This window comes from Protomyctophum bolini, assembly GCF_963924005.1.
Source record: "Protomyctophum bolini genome assembly, chromosome: 21".
Lineage (NCBI taxonomy): Eukaryota > Metazoa > Chordata > Actinopteri > Myctophiformes > Myctophidae > Protomyctophum > Protomyctophum bolini.
In genome coordinates, this window is record NC_137882.1 from 7,893,175 (window position 1) to 7,916,599 (window position 23,425).

Below are 23,425 nucleotides of genomic sequence, written 5' to 3' on the forward strand. Positions count from 1 at the left end.
TAAAGTCCCGTTGGGGGAAAAAGTCCCGTTAATCGAACCGCTGATCAATCTAAAAACTAGAATCGGCCGATAACGATGTGATTGCCGATTAATCTCCCATCACTAGTCATGACATAATGCTTAAGCAGATGGTCAACAACTGAAACCAACTATATAAAGAGCATGAACCTTGCACTTAATTAAAACTCTCCCATAAATGTGAAATAACAGAAAACGTGGTCAGTGTGGTTCATCAAATATTCTTATACCATGACATTGTTGATATTTTAAATATAATATTAAACAGAATTGACTTTAAAGGCAGGGTATTATTTTCTTTGGTTATAATAAGTACTAACTAAGTAGGTCTATTCTGATATTGTTCAGTAACAGGAGTCTCCTCTCCATGTATTTATTATACAGAAAATACAAAGAAATGTTGTATTGAATTCATGGTTCTATGTCTTGGTGTCACCTCGACCCATGATGGACTTCTTAGTGTTTTTCTCCGGTTTCAAAAGCATTATATAACACTTTGGTCCAAACAGTGACACCACAATTCCAAAGCTAGATGCTAAAATGGCAAAAACCTCCACTACATCTGCATATTTGCCTGGAGAGCTTATATATGCTGGGATGAAGGCTATCCACACGGCACAGAAGATCAGCATGCTGAAGGTGATTAACTTGGCTTCATTGAAGTTGTCTGGAAGATTTCTTGCCATGAATGCTAGGAGGAAGCTCAGGAGTGCCAATAAACCAATATATCCTAATAACACTGCAAATCCAACTGTTGATCCCACATCACACTCATAGACTATCTTATCACTGTGGTATTGCATGTTTTTATGAGGAGTTGGTGAGGCAGACACAAGCCAGGCTATGCAGATTGTTGCCTGGATGGAAGTAAGAGCCAGAACTGTTCCTCTCTGTTGCATAGCACCAAACCACTTCATAATGTCTGCACCCCCAGGCTTGGAGGCCTTGAATACAGCTAAAACCACCATAGTCTTTACCAGGATACACGAGACACACAGCACAAAGCTGATCCCAAATGCTGCATGCCTCAGCTGACAAGTCCATAGTCTGGGACGGCCAATGAACAGAAGTGAGCACAAAAAACAAAGTATGAGTGACATCAAAAGTTGGAAGCTGAGTTCAGAGTTATTGGCGCGCACCATGGGTGTGCTGCGATGATAGATGAAGATTCCCAGGACAATGGCACAGATAAGTGTGCCCAGCAATGAGATAATTGTCAAGGAGATACCAAGAGCCTCATGGTAGGAGAGGAACTCCAGGCTCTTAGGAACACAGTGGTCACGCTGGGGACTGGACCAGAAGTCCTCTGGACAACTGGTACACTCTGTAGAGTCTAACAAAGATGACAAGGTTAAAGGGACAAGTACAGTATTGTCCTAAAGATACTGTACATTACTACATGGTGTAAACCAACCAGTCTCATTGCTGATCTCTCCCTCAGAACAAGCAATGCAGTCAAAGCAGCAGACAGGTTCTCCTTTCCTTCTGGCCACACGGGTTCCGGGGGAACAGCTCTCACTGCACACTGACCGAGGTGGCTACAGAGGAAATTAAGAATGATAATTTTTGTACAAACTGATTTACATTCACACCAGCTCAGCATTAGCTATAGAAAGCTGAAGTGACCTTTTTAGATTCAAAGTTCCAGAAGATTCTGTCTTCATCCAGGATGAGTTCTTCACCTGCAGAGACTAACTTCTTGACCACACCTACGTTGTGAACTTTTGTGCTTCCATCAGGGAGCCACACCCAGTTCATGACATCATAGATTGGTAAAGCATCACCATTCTCATCAAACGATACGTGATCACCAAATGGTGTAGAGAAGTTGATCCTTTCCAGGTAATATACAAGCTAGACAGGGTGATGAGCAGAATTATGAAGAGCAAGTGACTATAAAAGTGTGTTTTGAGCAGCTGCTCAAAATATTACTCGCATAATGTACATAGACAAGGGAAATAGATTTTGATGTACAATGTCAATTTGTACTTGAAATTATTCAGACACCACTGCATATCAGGTTTATGGGTAATAATCACAACTGTCCACTGTGTGAAATAAACAACTAAAACTAACAATTGAATGACTACTGCAGGCTCATAATTATTCCGCCCCATCATGACAAGTGTCTTTAGTAATCTTTTGTGTACACCCTTTGGCCTTTTGCTGTTATGACCTGATCCAAATTTTATATATAGTCAGATTGGCCCAGACACCAGCCAAACCTAAATCATTATTAGTCTAACCCAACTAGAAACAATTATGTAACCTGTATATTTCACCTGCCATGGCTTTATTGTCCGCAAATCGGCACAGCTGTGCCCAATAAAAGGCCCTTTTCCTGGCACACAATGCAACATGTCATGGATGGCATGGGCCAGAGCATACACAGCCTTGTACACATTGTACTCTGGCCTGAGGTCAGATACATCCAAAAGTGCAGTTTCTGCTGTTGCTAGGTCCTCTCGTCCTGTACACACCCTTCCACCAGCATCCACCCACTCTGACGGAAGGGGGGGGAAATTGCACTGAAATGTGCGCTCCCAAAACTGCCTCATCTGAAGAAACACAGTGAAAACTTAAAGCATAATTCTCTAAAGCACAAAGCGTGTGAATGAACACAAAATTGCAACTTAACCCATTTAGGACTGAGGCCTTCTAAATCCTGACCTACGTTTTCATCAAATATCAATTCAAAATGACAAAAAATATATATGTTGCTGTATATACTGTACATATATTGCTATATACTATCTACTGTACATATACTGTACAATATATACTGTTGCTATATACTGTACATAACTAACCCAAAGGGGCTTCCCGTCCTGAAAGGTATAGTTACAAAAGGGGATCCCTTACATAATGGGTTTAAAAAATGAAACAAAAGACTCACTATGGTATTGTCAAGGCTGTTGTCACGGCCATTGTCGGGATGGATTTTTAACAAGAAGTCCTTTAGACCTGGTATCTCTCCACGACGGATGGCAATGCCCAGGGTGCCTCCCAGGTACGGCATGAAGTCTGGAGTCAGGAGCTTAGGATCTGTTGTCCAGGCCTCACTGGCCATCCATTGCAGACCTGTCACATTCTGCTTTACCACCTATACGGTATATAAATCAATGCTATTGAACACCCTTCATGTCTGTGTGTTGATTCACAAAATCTACATTACGTAGTAAATGTGCTGGCTTGGAGTTGTTATTGGTGACTCCTGTAGGATTACACCATACAATGCAATCAGTGGCTTAGGATCAATAACCTTGTATGAAAAGGTATTAAATACACCTGTCCAAAATGTAATTTTAATGGCCCTTTTGTCCATAACAAAACGTGACATTGTAATTGACTGACAATATTAGTGGGAGGGGACTATGTAAGTGACTGCGGCAACCACACTTTGCAATCTTTCAAAATGTGTGACCTTTCTAGTTATTATTATTTTAATTTATTTAGAAAAAGAAAAAAAAATGCTTTCCCACAACCTCCTCCATGAGATGAACCATATTGCTCCCATGTTCAAATGCAACAACCACACGAGCTGTGGATGTCTTCATCACAGTGACAATCCTCTGAAGTTCAGCCGGGTCGTGGTCCCAGGGCAGAACCTCCACGTACGCCAGACAACCCAAACCAGACTGGGCCAGGGCAGACTGGAATGACTGGGCAGCATTGCGGCCATAGGCATCATTAATAAATAGCAGTCCTGCCCAGGTCCACCCAAACCGCTTTATGATTTGGAGCATGGCTTGGACCTGATGGATGAAGAATGGTGGGACGGACCTGCTTAGTTTGATTATGCACATACTGTATACTAGTGTAAAATCACTGAATCTCCTGCGTATAACCCACATTAATTTTCTTTTGATGCTGACCCTAAACCTAACCCTTCAGCTCCAGCAGCATTATACACAAATAAATGAGAGGCGATATGCAATATCAATAAAGGGAAGTGTGATGTGTACTACTTGATACCGACAGATGTTCTGTCTGTAGAAGTTCACCTGGAAGGCATCACTTGGGATCGTTCTAAAGAAAGATGGGAACTTATTCCGGTCACTCAGACAGGAACACGTGGCATAGTAACTTACCTGAAAAATACACAAAAGATATATTCTGTAATATACATATACGGTACTATAATTCTTTATTACACGGCTTGGTTGAATGCTTGATTCTGATTGGTCAATCGCTGAATTTATCAGTGTTATTTCTGGATAATGACTGCTCCGCTCTACACACCGATGTCAAAACAAACCCTCGGAGCACCTGCTGTGCTCCGCTGATTTACTGCTGTTTCCAACATGACAGCGATTGATGTAAACACACACACAGTGTCCTTTACAGCAAAACATTGCTCTAAAAAAACTAAAGAAAAGGGAAAAAGAAGGGACTGCATTGTGTGCTGCGAACACACAGAGGCAGCTTTAGGCATCAGGAGGCCTGGTTCAGAAACACAATGCCGTCTTTTGACAAACACGTATACGATTACGAACCCTTCAGCACTCACAACAAAACACACTATAGCCTCGCGTAGCCACTAGCCAGCCTTCATCTGCCTTTGCAATGCATATTGCCACGCAGTGATATCACCATCGCTACACACGGGTAAAAACACACACCATGCAAGGTTTGTTAAAACTTGCATGGTGTGTTGTTAACCCCTAATCAATCACTAGGTTATACTTTGTTACGAAAAAAACACAAACATTATCCTTTTTCATAAGACAACGCAATATAATAATAATAATAATATATACGATTTATATAGCACTTCAAGGTATCCAAAGTCGCTTTACAGAACAGAAGTAAAAACAAATGTATTAACTAGTTAAAAGGTTAAAAGGTTACATTGTATAACAATATACAATGTGGTAATCTACTGCCCCCCATGCTCCATTCAAAGTCTGCCAGCTCCACTTACATGCTCTGTAACAAGTAAATATTGTTTTCTTTAGATTAAGACTACACTGTTTATCATTATATTAGATTTGTAAATAAACTAAAATAGCCAATTAAAATGGTGATGCTGAAAGAAGAAAACTTACCAAGGACACTCTGTACAAACCTAATACACTAGAGATGGCAATTGAATGTGATGAGGCAGAGTCTCCCACTATTCCAAGCACTGGAGGTGAGCCAACACAGCTCTCATCCAGTTTAAATTGTTCTTCTCTCCCACTGACCAATGACAAAGCTGAACGGAATCCTACTCCAAGTGTGAGACAGTTATCATAGAGACTGTATCCCAGAGTCACGTTGGGTAGCAGGCTGGGGTTTCTGTTGATCTCAGTAATGGCAAAAGCCATGGTCTGGGCCATTCTGAACCCGGGAATGTAAAATCTAACAGACAAAGTTCCACAGTGACCTTGACAATTTATCTTTGTAGAACTACATCAAATAATCCTGTGATACTATAGGCCTATAATAAAACAATGTTCTCTTGCTTGCTTTTTTATGTGCGATACTCACCCACCATAGCACATGAGATCCTGTTGCTTGGAGGTGAAAGACAGCTCAGGGAAGGCATAGGAGATATGGATGTCAAACAAGCCACCCAGAATAAAGTCCCCAGCCTTGTACATTCTGTTGAATTTAAACTGTGCCTGTAACTCACAAGAAGAGGAAGGTGAGGAAGACAAAGGAGAGAATGAAGAGAACAACATCAAGCACAAGTACACATATGGAGTCAGTTGTATAACTACAGAAGCGTTCATGACTGCACCTCCTCTGTTTAACCCATTTTCCAAACACTGTTGCTAATTTTTATACACAGTGTTTGGCCCAGGGACAAATGACCGATTGGGCCAATGGGGCCGTGGCCCAGGGGCCCTTAGCTCTCAGGGGCCCTTCAGGGAAATTGGAACGTGAGGTACTAGGTTTGACGCCCTGAAAAGGGCCTTCATTGGCTGTTAATTTTGTTAAACTTAGGTTAAAAAGATGATAAAAACACGGAAAAACACGAAAATGTCACACCCACACGCGCTGGGACCCTGCAAATATTACCGGCCCAGGGGTAGGGGTTAATCCGTCCCTGGTTAGGCCATCCGCTGAGCCAACGTATGCCATATAACATAATCGATCACACCTTCAACACACATCAACACCCTAGCAAGGCAGAGGAAGAAGAAGAGGCAGGGCTTAACATATGGCAACAATGCTTTCATATCAAAGTCCTGTTCATTTATCTAATTTAACATTTGTGGAGTTGGTCACCTGACCAAAAGCGGTTGACAGAAACTGGTCGACATGTTCTGTTGCCCCAACACGGGCAGAAACAAGGCCTTTTAACCAGGCTACTTACACACACTACAACTCGCTTACAATTCGCAAACCTGGCAACACTGTTCCGTGTTCTCATAGGCCCTCCAGGCCCGCCCCCACAGCTACTTTTCAGTCTCACAATCGGCCATCTTGCTTTTTACTTCGATGCGCGAGTGGACATTTAATGCAAATACATTAATTATAGCTCCAGCAAGCAAACACAAACACCTCAACTCCATCTCATTGTGAATAAGAATTCCGAGGGGAAAAATAATTTTTGGAACGCCACTTTCACCCAGTATGAAGCTAAATGTGGAAGCCGTGTGTGTCACACCAACACTGGTGACCCAGAGAATCCTGTGCCGATTCTCAGGCATCTGGCCTGAGGCACTGCCTGCGAGTTGGCTCTGCGTGCGCTTTTTCCAACTCTCACTGATTTATCCAGCTCCCACGTCAATCACAGTCAGCAGCTCTCAGCCTGCACACACACGCACGTCTGTCTTGCGCACACGCGCACACACACACACACACATACACACACACACACACACACACACAGAGACACAGAATAGGCATGCAGGCTAAGGCGAGTGGCAATTTAATGCAAATAAATTATTTATAGGTCCAGCAAGCAAATCATGATGGTCTGTAGGTCACAATCACATTCCGATTTGAGGGGTTGTGTTTTGTATGACATTTTGGCCAGTAGTTTTATATCTATCTCAGCTTTTGCCTGATAGCACACATGCTAACAGTGCTGACCACAACGTTAGCAGCATTTGATGACAGCTTGCCATAGCAACGTACAGTGTGCGCAGACCTAACGTGAGCTTCTGGGACAGAAACTTGCGTTTTCATGACAGCAGCAGCTGCTGCACCCTGTGATAGATACTGTGCTAAAGATGCTAAAGCAACACAAAACAACATCCACACGCAAAACAAACCAGGGACCAGGGTTGCCACATATCGTGGATGTGAGAGTGAAACAAGCAACCAGGTCTATAAAAATGTTAATAGGCCAGTTCAAAGTAGGTAAATCAGAAATGGTCCGGAAATTAGTCTTAAAATAATCAATTATAGTGTTGACTGTCACACTTTGTTGTCTAATGTTGTTTCAGAGCAGTGGAACTCAAACATTTCCATGTCAAGGACTACCAATAGATAAACAAGTCCAAAGTAGCTTATAATGATCAGACTTGGCAACACTGTCTCTAGGTTGAACGTTCGACTTTACAAGCTCACACATATGAAATATGTTTTTTTGAATCTTCAAACTGAGACATATTTGATGATAATACTGTTAGCACAGTCATCATACTCCAAGAGCATACAAATGGAACCAAATGGACCCTGATTTTCCCAGAGAGCAAATGGTATCAAATGGGGGTCTGTGGCCTAATGCATTTCAAACTGGGGCTTCTTGCTATTATATTCTCTGCATATCTTATCAACTTGGGGTGAATATTTCACCACAATACTTTACTGAATATTTCACAAGAATATAACACAAGAGTCAAATGTACGGTCAAATGTAATCACAATATAGGCTACAGATGTACATATTTATGACACAGTAAAATGTCGAAAATTAGTGCTATCCCCCCCCCCCACACACACACACACACACGACAGGCAAGGCTGTTGTTTGCATCGTTAGCAGGCAGCAGCTACCTTGCCACTGCTCTCTGTGACTGTAGTTGTTTCACCATGTTTGCGTATTTATGAGAAATAAAAAACACTTTCTGTTATTGCAACGACACTGGGATGAGCCCGGCGAAGCCGGGCGAAATTCTAGTATAGCACATTTAAAAACAACTCATTGTACCAAAGTGCTTCAACATATCAAAAAGTGCAATACAGTACAATACAATACAGTAAAATACAATGCAGAAATATAATATAAGACAGTCAATGAAACAACAGGCAATTAAAGCAAAAGAATATCAAATATGAAAGTGCAGGATCATGAGGGGGATTCAAAGGCTTGTGAATATAAAAAGGTTTTAAGTCGTGATTTAAAAGACTCAACAGAGGGAGCAGTCCTAACAGCAAGGGGAATGATGTTCCAAAGTGTAGGAGCTGCGACAGCCGCGGTTGCCCCTGAGCCTCTTTTTTGGTGGTGGAAATTCTTCTGACCTGATAGGTCCTGATGGAGGGGGGATAGGATAGGAGGTCAGTGATGTAGGAGGGGGCCAGCCCAGCCAAACCCCATCTCAGCTACAGAGCTGCGGAATCAATGTAACGCAGCTGGGAATGATATAAAGTTATTGAAGGTGTGGATTATCGTGAGATTTACTACATGGTCTAATCAGAAACCAGTAGGCCTATACACTCAACGCTATGGCTCCTCAAGGGCTGAATGAGGAATTTGATGTCAAACCATTTCTGGGATAATTCTTTCTTTTTATTTTGTACTTTGTACTTTGTGTACACTGTTGTTCTTGCCATTGTTGTTGTCCTTATGCTGTGTCCTCATTATTTTGTACTGTAATTGGCATGCAGTACCTTACTATTTTGTTGCTATTGTGTTATGGTCTCCACTTGTAGGCAGTATTTGTATCATTTGCAATGTTTTTACTGGTTTGCAGCTTATTATAAATTTTGTCTGCACCTCTATACTTCCCTATTCTACTTGGGTTCTAAAGAGTTAGCCCTAGTGCCACTATTTTTAATATAATTAGAGTCCTCAGCTTGATATGCCCTTTATGCTAATTGCAGCCACATCCTTTCAGATGCGGTGGGTGTGTCTTGCTTGATTTCCCTCATTGCAATAGAGCTTGTTCCTTGTGGACCTGCCCATATGCTGTTGTATACGCCTACTTGATGTTTTGTACTCATACCTGACGAAGACCCGTAAGGGTCGAAACGTTGTACTAAATAAAAAGATCCTGGCAGAGACACAGTGTGCGGACAACCCTTCCTTTTCTAATCAGAAACCAGCCAATCAGAATCAAGTATTGGGACTAACCGCTTTAGAGAATGTATTCTATACCGGACCGGCAGCCAGTGCAGAGGACAGGTCTCCTCCTCCTGGTGCCGTCAGGGGTCTGGCCGCCACCAGTTGGAGACGGGACAAGGATGACTGGCTAATCCCAGTGTAGAGAGCATTGCAATGATGTAATTGTATACGTGAGGTGGGGGGCTCAGAGTGCGTCCACTAAGGAAAGTAGGCTTTCTAATAACACAAGCCGCCTTTGTATTGGTGAGTAGGTAAAACGTTGACTTTGACTTTGACTAGCATTAATGCAATGGCAGCAAAGTGCATTAGGGTTATGGACCAGAGCTAGATGGTTGTCACAGTGTGTTGTCTGCCCTGCTGTATAACTGTTTACTGTTTTTGAGTGTTGCTCAAAAAAGCCTATGCCTTGCCCTTGGTGTCTGTGAGTTTGAGACCTCTGTGACAGAATAAACCCCTACTCGGGGAATTCTGCAGTGTCAATCAATCAATGAAGAAATCAATCAATCAGATACACATGACTTCAAAGATAAATAAACATATTTGATCCAGACAGTTGATCAACTGCCCTCTGTTCCTCATGTATCTGTACGTATTTGCAAGTCATTAAACGTTCTGATGAATTGAAAATGGAGGACCCTTATTTAAAAGTCTTGTGCTTTTTCTGGTTCTATCTTCAACTTAGCGGTTTTTGTATTGAACTGTATACTTTCATTTGAAATGTACCCATTCCTCTAGTTATTTTTGAGGGGCTGCCCAGCTTTGAGTGTTTGTGTAAACACAAGCATTGTGTAAACACAAACACAAACAATGCTGGTGCGTTTGACGTTGTTTAATACAATCAGATAGGACTTGTCTGTTTGGATGTATGGGCTGTCAATGGCAAAGTTCACCTAGTTACCAAAAAGGCTACAATTGCTGTGCAGCAGAAAGCGGCTGTAATGACATTTATTTCACCAAATGAAATAATTGAATAAAAAACATCATACTGTACCTTGGATCACAAGTTTTATTTAAATATAAATAAAATAATGATTGATTTATGATTGAAGGAAACGGTTTACATCAGTTCACAAAATAAATGTAATGACACCTGACTTAAAACAGCAAGTTCATTAGTTGAAAAATCATAAAGTTCAGACAGTATGTCTAGAAATGGAACGTACAGCAATGATCAGCACACGTAGTCTTAAGGGTTATTTAATTTAAAACACTTTTGTTTAACAGCAGCAGAGACTCATTTCCTCTGTCCTCCCACACAAACCAAGCCTTTAGAGACACATTTTTGTAGTGTAGCGGCTGATTTGAAACCTATATAATTTGCCTCTTACACCTATAATACTTTGACCAACAGGTAATATTTCTAAGGTATATAGTATTAGTATAAATAGGTCTAACATCACCAAACGTATAGCCAATAACTTTAGATAGATAATAGATGTTACTGGATTGCTTTTAGTTTAATCTGGTAGAAAAAAGTGAAAATTCATTGAATTTGTGCTTCTAAGTATTGGTGTCACGTCGACCCATGATGGACTTCTTAGTGTTTTTCTCCGGTTTCAAAAGGATTATATAACACTTTGGTCCAAACAGTGCCACCAACAGGCCAAAACTAGATGCTAAAATGGCAAAAACCTCCACTACATCTGCATATTTGCCTGGAGAGCTGATATATGCTGGAATGAAGGCTATCCACACGGCACAGAAGATCAACATACTGAAGGTGATTAACTTGGCTTCATTGAAGTTGTCTGGAAGATTCCTTGCCATGAATGCTAGGAGGAAGCTGAGGAGTGCCAGTAAACCAATATATCCTAATAACACTGCAAAACCAACTGTTGATCCCACATCACACTCATAGACTATCTTATCGCTGTGGTATTGCATGTTTTTATGAGGAGTTGGTGAGGCAGACACAAGCCAGGCTATGCAGATTGTTGCCTGGATGGAAGTAAGAGCCAGAACTGTTCCTCTCTGTTGCATAGCACCAAACCACTTCATAATGTCTGCACCCCCAGGCTTGGAGGCCTTGAATACAGCTAAAACCACCATAGTCTTTACCAGGATACACGAGACACACAGCACAAAGCTGATCCCAAATGCTGCATGCCTCAGCTGACAAGTCCAGATCCTGGGACGGCCAATGAACAGAAGTGAACACAAGAAACATAGTTTGAGTGACAGCAAAAGAAGGAAGCTGAGTTCTGAGTTGTTGGCGCGCACCATGGGTGTGCTTCGATGATAGATGAAGATTCCCAGGACAATGGCAGAGATAAATGTGCCCAGCAATGAGATGGTTGTCAAGGAGATACCAAGAGCCTCATGGTAGGAGAGGAACTCCAGGCTCTTAGGGACACAGTGGTCACGCTGCGGACTGGACCAGAAGTCCTCTGGACAACTGGTGCACTCTGTAGAGTCTATAAGACAGCAAGATTAAAGGTATACAGCCAATTACAGTATTGTCCTAAAGATATCCTACTGTACATTTCTACATGGTGTAAACCAACCAGTCTCATTGCTGATCTCTCCCTCAGAACAAGCAATGCAGTCAAAGCAGCAGACAGGTTCCCCTTTCCTTCTGGCCACACGGGTTCCAGGGGAACAGCTCTCACTGCACACTGACCGAGGCGGCTACAGAGGAAACAATGATCAATTTTACTCCAAACTAAATTTTCATTCGCATCATGAGCTCGACATTACAGTAGCTATTTTAGAAAGCTGTAGTGACCTTTTTAGATTCAAAGTTCCAGAAGATTCTGTTTTCATCTAGGATTAGTTCTTCGCCTATGGAGGCTGACTTCTTGACCACACCTACATTGAGAATCTTTGTGCCTCCATCAGGGAGCCACACCCAGTTCATGACATCATAGATTGGTAAAGCATCACCATTCTCATCAAATGATACATGATCACCAAATGGTGTGGTGAAGTTGATCTTTTCCAGGTAATACACAAGCTAGAAATGGTGGTGAGCAAAATTATGAAAAGCAAGAGACTTTATGAAACAATATACATAATAGTTGCATTGACAGAACTCTTATTGTATTAACTATACCCTTTAGTATTTACAACATCATATAAACAGGAACTATTTTCTCCTGCCCTTCTGTCACTATAGACGCACATGGCACATCCCATAATATTTGTTATTTTTTTTAAGATTCATGAAGAAGGGATCTTTTGAAAATGTATGTCACACCAGAACAATGCGGATGAGGGAAACTGTACTGACTGACACATGTCTCGTTCTAAGTCTATGCATGATGAATGGACTGCTCCTGTATTTTGGCTCACTAACTCAAATTGGGACCAGTGTTGTTTGTGTAGGTTGGAGGGCTGTATTATTATAAGTGGTGTATTATAGTCCAACTAGAAACGTTAACAGGTAAACTCTGAATTAGTATTACACCTGCCATGGCTGTATTGTCTGCAAACTGGCACAGCCGTGCCCAATGAAAGGCCCTCTTCCTGGCACACATTGCAACATGTCATGGAGGGCATGGGCCAGAGCATACACAGCCATGTACACAGTATACTCTCCCCTTAGGTCAGATACATCCAAAAGTGCAGTTTCTGCTGTTCCAAGGTCCTCTTGTCCAGTACACACCCTTCCGCCAGCATCCACCCACTCAGAAGGAAGTGGAGCAAATTTACATCGAAATGTGTGCTCCCAAAACCGCCTCACCTGAAGAAACCCAATGCAGACTTAACCATCAATATAATACCTTGTGAATATTTGAAAATCACTATAGAGCATGTGAAAACAATTAGTGTAGTCGCATAGTCGCAGTGTGGCTCAGGTTTTGGATTACATTCTCAGTGTTATTTTGGAGTTTATACACGGATCATTTTTATCTTAATCTTTTGACTCTTCATTCACTGTGCAGGGATGTTCAATAAAAAAAAACCTGTGATGGTGATACTCCTTTATACTAAATGAAACAAAAGACTCACTATGTTATTTTCATGGCTGTTGTCAGGGTCAGTGTCAGGATGTATTTTTAACAAGAAGTACTTGAGACCTGGTATCTCTCCACGGCGCATGGCAATGCCCAGGGTGCCTCCCAGGTAGGGCATGAATTTAGGGGTGTGGAGTCCAGTGTATGTCGACCAGGCCTCGCTGGCCATCCATTGCAGACCTGTCACATTCTGCCTCATAACCTGTTGATTGTGTTCATTTCAACAAAACATTAGTCCATCTAAAGGCAAATGAGCACATCATGTGTTCTATGAACTTCCATGAAATAGAATTGGTTGTTATAGCCAGTGAGTGAGTGAGACACGTAGATGATGTGATTTGTTTGCTCATTGTGCAGATAAGTATTCATTGCCTCTGATTATGTATTTCTTTCAATGAAAGTATTCCTTCAAAGGTAAAATTCTGAGCATTTAAATTGATGAACCTAAGTGATTAAATTGCACTGCAAGAAAGAAAAAGCAGTGTAAACTATGTTCATATAAAGGATGAAGGACTTCAATATTACTCATTTCAGATTCCTTACCATTTTGAATCCCCATAAATTGAGACACAACAACACAAACCTCTTCCATGAGATTAACCACATGGCCCTCGTGTGCAAATGCAATGACCACACGAGCTGTGGATTTCTTCATCACAGTGACGATTCTCTCGTGTTCGGCTCGTTCGTTTTCCCAAGGCAGGGCCTCAAAATATGCCACGCAACCCAAACCAGACTTAGCTAGCTCAGACCGGAATGACAGGGCAGCATTGCGTCCATAGTCATTGTCAGTAAACAGCAGTCCTGCCCAGGTCCAACCATACCGCCTCATAATCTGGAGCATAGCTCGCACCTGGATAAAGAATGGAGGAACACTCAATGCTTAGGATAGATAAGTGGCTCTCAGTTTTTTTATACCGAAGTACCACCTCAGAAAATATTTAGCTCCATTATACATTTCTAATGTCCGTTCTCAAATCTTCTATTAACGGCTAGGTGTGCTGCTGTCATGCCCATTCCATCACGGCCAGAGAGCCTATTTCAACGAATTGCTTCAGAAGAACTACTATACTTGTAGTAATATAAATATTTCATTCCACTTTTGTGAGAAGGTACAGACTGTACAGTATGATGTTTTTTATTCAATTATTTCATTTGGGGAAATAATTTATTGTAGCCTTTTTGTCAGCAAGGTGGTAACTAGCTGAGAAGTGATAGATTTTGTCATGTGTGTGCAGTGTGCAGCATGTATACTACTTAATTGAAATCAAGAAATGTTTTGTTTGTAGAAGTTCACCTGGAAAGCGTCACTTGGGATCGTTCTAAAGAAAGATGGGAACTTATTGCGGTCACTCAGACAGGAGCAGGTGGCATAGTAACTCACCTGAAAAATAAACACAGTGTTCTGCGATACAACATTGTCGTGTGGTTTAAATGTCCCTTGTAAGCAGAGCATGAGTGGGGTAGCGTGCAGGGAGAAGTGTGCTCCACGAGGCTGCTTCTCATGCTCTGCTCCTTAAGGTTACAATGTTAAAACACCTCGATTATATAAAGATACATTTTACTGAATGTGACCATGAGACGAGCCCAACTCAGGGCTGTTAGGATTCTTTCTCTCAGGTCTGGGCAGAGAATCAGAATACTGTACACATCTGTCATAGATTTGTAAAAAAAAATAATAATAACCAACATTATGCATACTCTATAATCATATTGGTGCATGTGGTTAAAGGGGGTTCACGTGGGGAAACTTACCAAGGGAACTCTGTACAAACTTAATACACTTGAGATGGCAATAGTACGTGTTGAGGAAGATTCACCCACAATTCCGAGCACTGGAGGGGAGCCGCTACATCTCTCATCAAATTGGAACTGCTTCTCTCTCCCGCCGATCAATGACAACGCTGCATGGAACCCGATACTGAGCGTGAAACAGTTATCATAGAGACTGTATCCCAGAGTCACGTTGGGTAGCAGTCTGGGGTTCCTGTTGATCTCAGTAATGGCAAAAGCCATGGTCTGGGCCATTCTGAACCCTAGAATGTGAAAGCTAACACAAAATGCTCACTGTAGCCTTGAATGTGTATATGTGTTGAAATATTCAACACCAATCATATATCAAAACAAGTTCCCCCTTTTCTCTTTCTTGCTATGGTATGTGTGTGACATGTACTCACCCATAGCACATGGGGTCCTGTTGCTTGGAGGTGAAAGACAGCTCACGGAAGGCAGAGGAGAAATGGATTGTAAACAAGCCACCCAGAATGATGTCGCCAGCCTTGTAAAATCTGTTGAGATTAAACTGTGCCTGTAAGTCACACGAAGAGGCAGGTGAGGAAGACAAAGGAGAGAATGAAGTGAACAATATCAAGTACAAGTACACATATGAAAGCAGGTGTATGTCTAGAGAAGCCCTCATGACTTTTCTCCTCTGTCTAACCCCTCCTTCTCCAAATCCTTTTGTGCAGTCGATACATTTTATGCACATGTACCAACGTATGAAAGTATACGTCAGTGCTAGGCCATCCCCTGTGCAAAACTTATGTCACTAAATGGAATCTTTCACAACACCCATCTGGGCAGATAAGGCAGAAGTAGAGGGCTTAACATAATTAGAAATCTTTTCACATCAAAATATTATGTCCTGGAATGTCTCCGTGACACTATCTCCCCAGGGCTACGTTGGTAATTCACTCATAAAATGCATGATGTATTTAACCCTCGGTCAGGCCTTTAGGAGGGCCACTCAAGCCGCATGCGGAGCCTGCAGCACCACCGTTGCTCAGGTGGAGCCTGCGGAACCATTGCGGCTCAAGAATCCACCACTCCTGAATGAAGTGTCTGGTGCAACGCACAGGTCCCAGTCCTGGCAGAGTAATTCCGGAGTAGTTCCAACGGATTGTGTGGCCCTGATCTTGCCCTAATGGGACTGATCGAGGGTAGCTACTGGGACGTAAGTCAGGACTTGATCACCCCGGCTGGGTCACTTGAGTGAGGGGTATGATGATATGAGACCCGAAACCCCTGTTAACCTTGGGAAAAATCACTGAGGATACGTTCCAGGTGATTTCACTCTTTTTACCCCTACAGTAGGTGGTAAAATAGGTGCTATTATAGTGATCTACGCTTACGAATAGCAATTTGATATGAGAAATGTTTCCCCGGGTCTGCGGAGGACGGTGGGCTTCCCTGACTGCCTGGCCAAACTGACCTGGGGCCTATTTCATGAAACCTGGATGAACAAATCCAGAATTTAAAACAAAACCAGGCTTGTACAGCCTGGTTTATTCCGTTCCACTAAAGACAAGCAAGGCTGAGAATGGGCAGATTTGTCGAGCCAGCATCATAAAGCCTGCCTGAATGCTCCTGCACATTGTTCTTCAGTAGACCATATGGCAGATGGCATCCTTAATAGTTGCATTACCCGATAAATGCGGAGAAAAACTCACATTGACCCTGCCCTTCACGCCACTCTCCGCCCTCCACGCCAATCTACCTGTCCCCATTTATACCTGCCCAGTATCACCCAGAATCCTTCATGTTTCGCCCGCCTCCCTGGCAAGTGGGAGACTGATTACACCTCAAAATACATACCGGTACATCAATAATAGGATCTATTCACTGTACCCACACTGTAGCTACATAATTTGGTGTCATTTGAACGTGTAGTGCCCTGCATAATTTTGCTAAATGTTGTTTACAATTTTAGAACCCTACTACAGATGTGTTACATTTAATTATATTACTTTTCAATTTATATTGCTGTTTGTTCATGGTAGAATTGTTATTGTGTGACTGGGGTGACAATCAACCTGAGCCAACCTATGGAGATTGGAGAACAAGAGGGGGTGGGACTTAAGGAGGAAACAACACAGAGAGAGAGAGACTGGAGAAAGAAAAAAGAGTGGACTAACAGGGAAATTAAGTGTTTAAATAAGTTTCTGCAGATTAAAGTCCTGACCCTGTTGCCTATCAGAGGGTAGCCACAGGCTTTGTGTTCAGTTTGGTTTTTATGTTGATTAGAACTGTGAAGAAAAACTGAGTTTGTGTATGTTCAGTAAGATGTCCATCACCAGCAGTGTAACCAAATGAATGTTAGGCTAAGCTAAAAACAAGCAGAGCTGTCCAAACACTGGTGAATTCAGGAGGAGAAGTGTGTTGGAGTATATATGTTCTTGCACCAAGTTTCGAGTGAGTATGATCACCACAGTATTGTATGTGAGAACCAAAAATATACATTTGTTGTAAAAGATAGAAGGTTCATTAGTGTGTGGGTTTTTCCTGTTAATATAGTGTGCTTCAGGACATTGCTGCACCATTGCTGACAATAGAGGTGCTCGAAGCTTGCCACAATGCCACTGCATACAGTGGTGCATTTGAGTCTGTCTACAGCACACTTTCACCTGGAACTAGAAGTTTGGGACACTGCAGCATCTGTTTGTGTTCTAACTAAGGAACTGTGAGTAGACCATCCATCTAACTGAGGATTCTTTCCCTATGAGCTCCAACAGCGTGCCAACGTCTGGTACCATAAACTGATTAAATCAAACCCTGGGGTATTTTTTATTTTGCTTTGGGAGGTTATTGTTTTGTTCAACTTTTGTTTTTATTTGTAGCCTATCAGGGTCAGAGGGATTTGAGGCAGGGTCAGTTCTGCATTTATTATATTTGTGAAATAACACAATTTCATCATTATAAAATTCAATCCTTGTGTTGGGTATTTCATGAGTAATGTGAGTTACTTGGTGTAAAATAACAGTATAGCTGTACATTAAGCTAACCGGGCCTCTTTGCACCTGATTTGAGTAATATGTCACATTCGACTAATCACAGTGGACACATCCTGATATTGTTTTTGTTGCATTAGCAATTGATCTGGTGGGCTACAAACGGACTAGTTACTACTAAATGACATAACTGTGTGCACATTAGGCTACTGTCTGTTTACTGATTAACGGAGAGGCTATTCACTGTGAATTAACAATTTCACATCATTTTGAAGGGGAAAAGTGTGAACCTAACCTACACTTTTAATAATTTAATAAAAATATATAATGAATACATATTCATGATTTGCTGCATTCTGTTCAAAACAGGCCACTCCTTTAGATGTGGATCTTCAGGGTGGAATATGACACATCTGAAAGACCTGTTTGGTTTAATTAGGCTATAGACTAGACTAGATACTGTGTACAGAGTTGCGTGATGTTTGGAGAAAATCTGTAGTACTGTAGGCTACTGTCAAAACAAACATGTATTTTGCTAATTTAGCCTCCTGGTGGCACCAGACCCATGTGAATGATTTAGAGAAAAGGTTCTGCTCTGGTGTCAGTACATGTGTGCACAGTTTTGCTGCGATCAAACCAACTGTGTCCTTAGCTGTCCACAGATGGACACATTGGACACAAGGACACACGGACAGACGGACGGACGGACAGGGTGCCAAATGTGCCTTCGGCCTGGCAGAGACTATTATTGGAACGTTACGACCTTGTGTCTTTGAAACAGCCTGTCGATGTGTCTCTTAGGCATGGGTTGATTCAAAACAACATGTTTGTGGAACTGCTTGTAAAATTACATCAGTCAGCTAAAGGGACTGTCAGGTGGGATTAGAGATCACTACAGGAACATCTCTAGTGAGTTGAAGATGCCTTAGGCTTGGACCTTATTTCCCTCACGCCTCCTCCACTTTAACTATAGCTACTGTAACAACAGCCCCATAATCCTACCACTCTTCCATCCCAGTTCCCGCTGGAACGTGTCTTTCATGTGTGTTGCATCATGGGCCTCATAAGACACTCACTGTTTCCGTGGGTCGGGCACCCATTTATGGGTCGCGGACCCATTTTTATGGGTCCCTCAAATTAGTCTTTCCTATATTTTGTTTTTAAATTATTTTAATTTCAATACATTTTCAAAAAGAAAACTTTTGTTACGAGTTACTTTGTAGATTGGATTATTATTACAAAACATGCAGCCCTATATACATTTTGGCCATTTGAAAATAGCCAAATATTTGTATTGAAAACATTCTGGTGATTCTGCACAATGAGTACTTTTACTTTTGGTATTTTAATATAAGTACATTGTGATGCCAATACTCTTGTACTTTTACTCACGTACATTTTGAATTCAGGACATGTACTTGTAATGGAGTAGTTCTACATGATTGATTGATTGATTCTTTATTTAAGTGTCATGCTTCCGAAGAAGCCCAGCCCATATGGACTTTATGGACACTTTTTACAGTTTACATAAACAATAACAATAAACCGACATGACAGTTTGCAAACAATGAACAAGTGAATACTAATTAACTAATACACCCAAAATTCTTACATGGGCAGATTACATATATACAACACAAAATAAAATAAAATACGACATTGGGCCTGCAGGAGACTGGACATCGACCTACTGTACTTGAAGAGCTGAGATTACATTGCAGTATTGATACTTTTACTTAAGTAAAACAATTGATTACTTTCCCCACCTATACCATATTCACCTCCTCCTCTCCTTTCTCCTCCTGTCTCTCCTCCCTGACTCCTCCTTCGTAGTTCGTACCCCACCCTATGCTTGCCAGATAGTATATGTGTACTAGACATCTTAAAGAATAACACAAAGGTAACTCAAGTTAACCCATTCTGAACGGGAACTCATTTTGGTGTCAGCATCATGTTATGCTTTAGCTATTGAAAAATAGCAGATCTACAAGCTCATAGCGCGCCACCGAGTGGCGCGCTACGAGCGTGTAGGTCTGCTATTTTAGAAAAATCGAAGAACGACTGACATTTTTAGAATCTGATCTCAGGTCAGAATGGGTTAATCAGACCAGTGTTTGTCCCGTGGAAACGTCGTATGAATCTGATCTCGGGTCAGAATGGGTTAAAGTATGTAGGGCGGCAGTGGATCAGTGGGAGAGTGGCCGGTAGAGCGCCCGGATGGGAACCGTGAGGGTCCCAGTTAGATCCCGCCATCCCGGCTCCCCCAGAGTTGGTTGTCGAAGTGTCCTTGAGCAAGACGCTGAACCCTTAATTGCTGCCGATGTGCAGGTTGATGCCTTGCATGGTTTCCTCCTCCGTGTGTGTGTGTGTGTGTGTGTGTGTGTGTGTGTGTGTGTGTGTGTGTGTGTGTGTGTGTGTGTGTGTGAATGGGCGGTCAATCTGTATATCGTTGCTGTCGGGAAGAAACCACCTAACTCCAAAATGTTCATTTTTAAGAAAGAAAACCATATATTTTATAAACAATGCAATACTGCCTCATCAAAGTTGGTCTTGTGACTTTAGATATTGTCAATTACTTGCATGAGAGGTGGTGGGAGTTAGCTGTTTTAGCAGACAGTTTGAGGGTCCAATGGGGTTAAGAGGTTTAGTTCAATGCAGTTTTATTACTTTCCATTGGTTCAATATTTTCAAAACAACACACGGATGTAAAGGGTGTTCAATAGCACTGATTTATGAAGAAAATAAATATCAAAAACCTCAAAAATAGTTATGAGGTTTCCTCCCGACATGCCGACAGCAATGATATGTAAAGCGCTTTGGATAAAAGAGGCATATAAATGCACCATTTACCATTTATTGCGACCAAAGGTCGCAGTTAACTATGGAAATGTGCGTTTTTTGTCCGTCAGTAGTGTATCACTCAAAATCCCTACATGGAGAAAGCCCCCATACATTGTGCCCAGGTCTCGTGACATCACTATTCACATCATCAGGGATGATAGTAAATCAGGATAATCATAATAAATGCGACCTGCTGTCACAATTAAGCCCATATATGGAGATCCCGGATGTCATCAATATTAGTACATGGATGTCAGACTTGTTCTGACATTCCATACAGTTGCCTGCCATTGATACTGACTGAAATCCTTTTTAAACTCTTCTGGAAAATGTAGTACTGAAATCAACCAGCAGGTGGAGCAGTGTTGATCCTTCCATCCTTCCTCTTCATGTCTCCCCTTTGACTGATGCCTGTCCATTTAAACTCTAGACGGGCCTGCCCTAAAGTTATTTGTGCAGCCGTGCCCGGCAGCCGGCGAAAACTAGAGTTCTCAACAGGCCCGAAAAGTAAGGCCGGCCCAGCCTGGGCCCTCATCAAACCCTGTACACTCAAGACACTGCCCCTGCTGCCACCCTTAGATCTCCATATATGGAGCTGACCTGTTCAACCATGTTGATCTGACCTCATCGAACCCTGGCCCTAAAGGGCGAGGTCGCTTCTCGCCCTCAGGCATATTACTGGTATTAATAATAATGTACATTATGCATGAAGAGAATATAAACTAACGTTGTATTGTATTGCAGTAACATAAATACGTTTAAATGTTATTTTACTCACTTTGTCCACTGTCTGTGTAGTACATTGGTTTTAACTGTTGCAGAATAGACTCCAATCTGCAGTCTGTTTTAGTCTGACATTAATTCTGTCCAACCAAAGCACATTGTCCATGAAACACTTCTCACAAATACACATAGTATATTAGTAATAGAATAATAATTCTCGCGGAGGTATACTGTCTGCCAGTATACTGTCTGCCAGTATACTATAGCTGCCTGACACTATAACTGTCTGTCATAATTCATGTGAATCCCTTGACTCCTTCAAAACCACTATCAAAGAGCACATTCAAAACTGGCCCCTGTAAATGAAGTCTGAGCTCCCCCCCCCCCCCCCCCACACACACACACACACACACAATCTGTCCAGGATCGGGTGGTCCAGGAAAGACCTTGGACCGTGTTATTTTCCAGATGCACAATGCATTTTCCATGACTTAATGTAATTTGAATGCATTAACTCCCTTTGGCCTGCAGATGACAGCATTTCCAAATAGATATCTACTAGGTTTCCCATGTGATCAGATAGATAGTAGGAGGATGGAGCAATCCCTGATGCTACAGGCAGCCCCACACACATAGCTTTCTTCATAACTTCTTTAGATGACACACATACAATCATACATAGTCCCCAGTGAATAGGCAGGTTGCCCTTCACTGGTAACCCTATTTTGGAATTCTTTTTAAATATGAAGGTATTGTGGGCTGGGATTTTTACAAAAAAGCCCCCCTTTTAAATACATACACACACACACATACATACCTACATACATACATTTCAGAAGTTGAAGCAGTTTTTAAGGACCCACTTTTAGGCCAGTGCAATTAGAGCATGCTTTTGCCTTTTTTTTAAACCCTACCCATTTTAACCAAATACATAGTATACATACATACCCAGCCGATCGCAGTACTGCACGCTCTGCTTGCGCAAGTAATAACAGTAGGCTACCATGGGCATTTTATATGTTACCTGTACAGTCTCTTGTGACATGAACAATTCAGAACATTAATGAACAGTAATTGGTCTGTCTATTGGACCAGCTTTCCTGGCATCCATGATATGAGAGAGAGAGAGAGAGAGAGAGAGAGATGGATGGATGTTGTCAGCATGGCTAATATAATATGACTCATGCATGAGTCAGCATCGTCAGAGAATACACAGACACTCCCATCACTAATGTGAAAGTCTGAGGTTGCTAGTCTATAGTCTAGAGGGAGGTTGTAGAGTATGTGTGTGTATTTTTAGCCAAGTTCTGTCCAACATATTTCGGAAGTGCAAGAACTTGGCTTTAAAAAGCCATGTAGGGTAGCACTCACATTTACAATTCTTTGGAGAGTGGTTAATATTTCAACAGCCGTCCTCCTAAAATGCCTTTGCAGCGCTCTGGGGAGAGCTCTCACTGGTCTGAACTGCTGAGTCTGGAATGCTGATTTGGATGCATGTCAGGAGAGGGATTTAATGATTTTCACACCTCACTCCATTCGTAACAGAAGGCAGACAAAGGTTAAAGTGGACCTTCACTTGACTGTGGTATTGTTTTCATGGTGCAGGTCCTCAAAGTGGGGCCAGGGGACTCCCAGGGGCCATTGAAAGGGTTCAAGCGGGCCCCCGGTGAAATGATCAACATAATGGAACGGCCCTGTTATACTTTTCTGCACTGAAAATAGTAGATATGAGCATTTGTGCCTGTCGTAGACATGCGCAGAGAAAGTTCAGTCAGGGAACCTCAGTGCAGTTGCCGCCGGCCGTTAATTGGGCCGCCTCAGCATCACGCTCTCATTCACATGATTCACTCAGCCAATCACACACTCACTCCATCTTCATACCGGCTACTTTAACCTGCTTGCTTGCTTGCTGCTGCTGTTTCAGCGTGCCGCTGTAT

General features: G+C 42.0%; 2 protein-coding genes across 2 annotated transcripts; both read right to left on the reverse strand.

The window, feature by feature from the left end:
* Window positions 1-437: 437 nt before the first annotated feature.
* Window positions 438-5,603, reverse strand: LOC308336054 (extracellular calcium-sensing receptor-like; the record flags this gene model as incomplete). The annotated part of the gene is made up of 9 exons (XM_080793298.1): window positions 438-1,351; window positions 1,433-1,556; window positions 1,645-1,872; window positions 2,301-2,576; window positions 2,915-3,121; window positions 3,504-3,773; window positions 4,023-4,109; window positions 5,067-5,361; window positions 5,491-5,603. The coding sequence occupies 9 exons, from the start codon at window positions 5,601-5,603 to the stop codon at window positions 438-440; spliced, it is 2,514 nt and encodes an 837-aa protein (XP_080649424.1).
* Window positions 5,604-10,741: 5,138 nt separating this feature from the next.
* On the reverse strand, window positions 10,742-16,703 carry LOC308336055 (extracellular calcium-sensing receptor-like; the record flags this gene model as incomplete). Its single annotated transcript, XM_080793299.1, has 10 exons — window positions 10,742-11,655; window positions 11,746-11,869; window positions 11,967-12,194; window positions 12,648-12,923; window positions 13,193-13,399; window positions 13,781-14,050; window positions 14,495-14,581; window positions 14,953-15,247; window positions 15,375-15,505; window positions 16,647-16,703. 10 exons carry the CDS (start codon window positions 16,701-16,703, stop codon window positions 10,742-10,744), a joined length of 2,589 nt encoding a protein of 862 aa, XP_080649425.1.
* Between the last annotated feature and the right edge of the window lie 6,722 nt (window positions 16,704-23,425).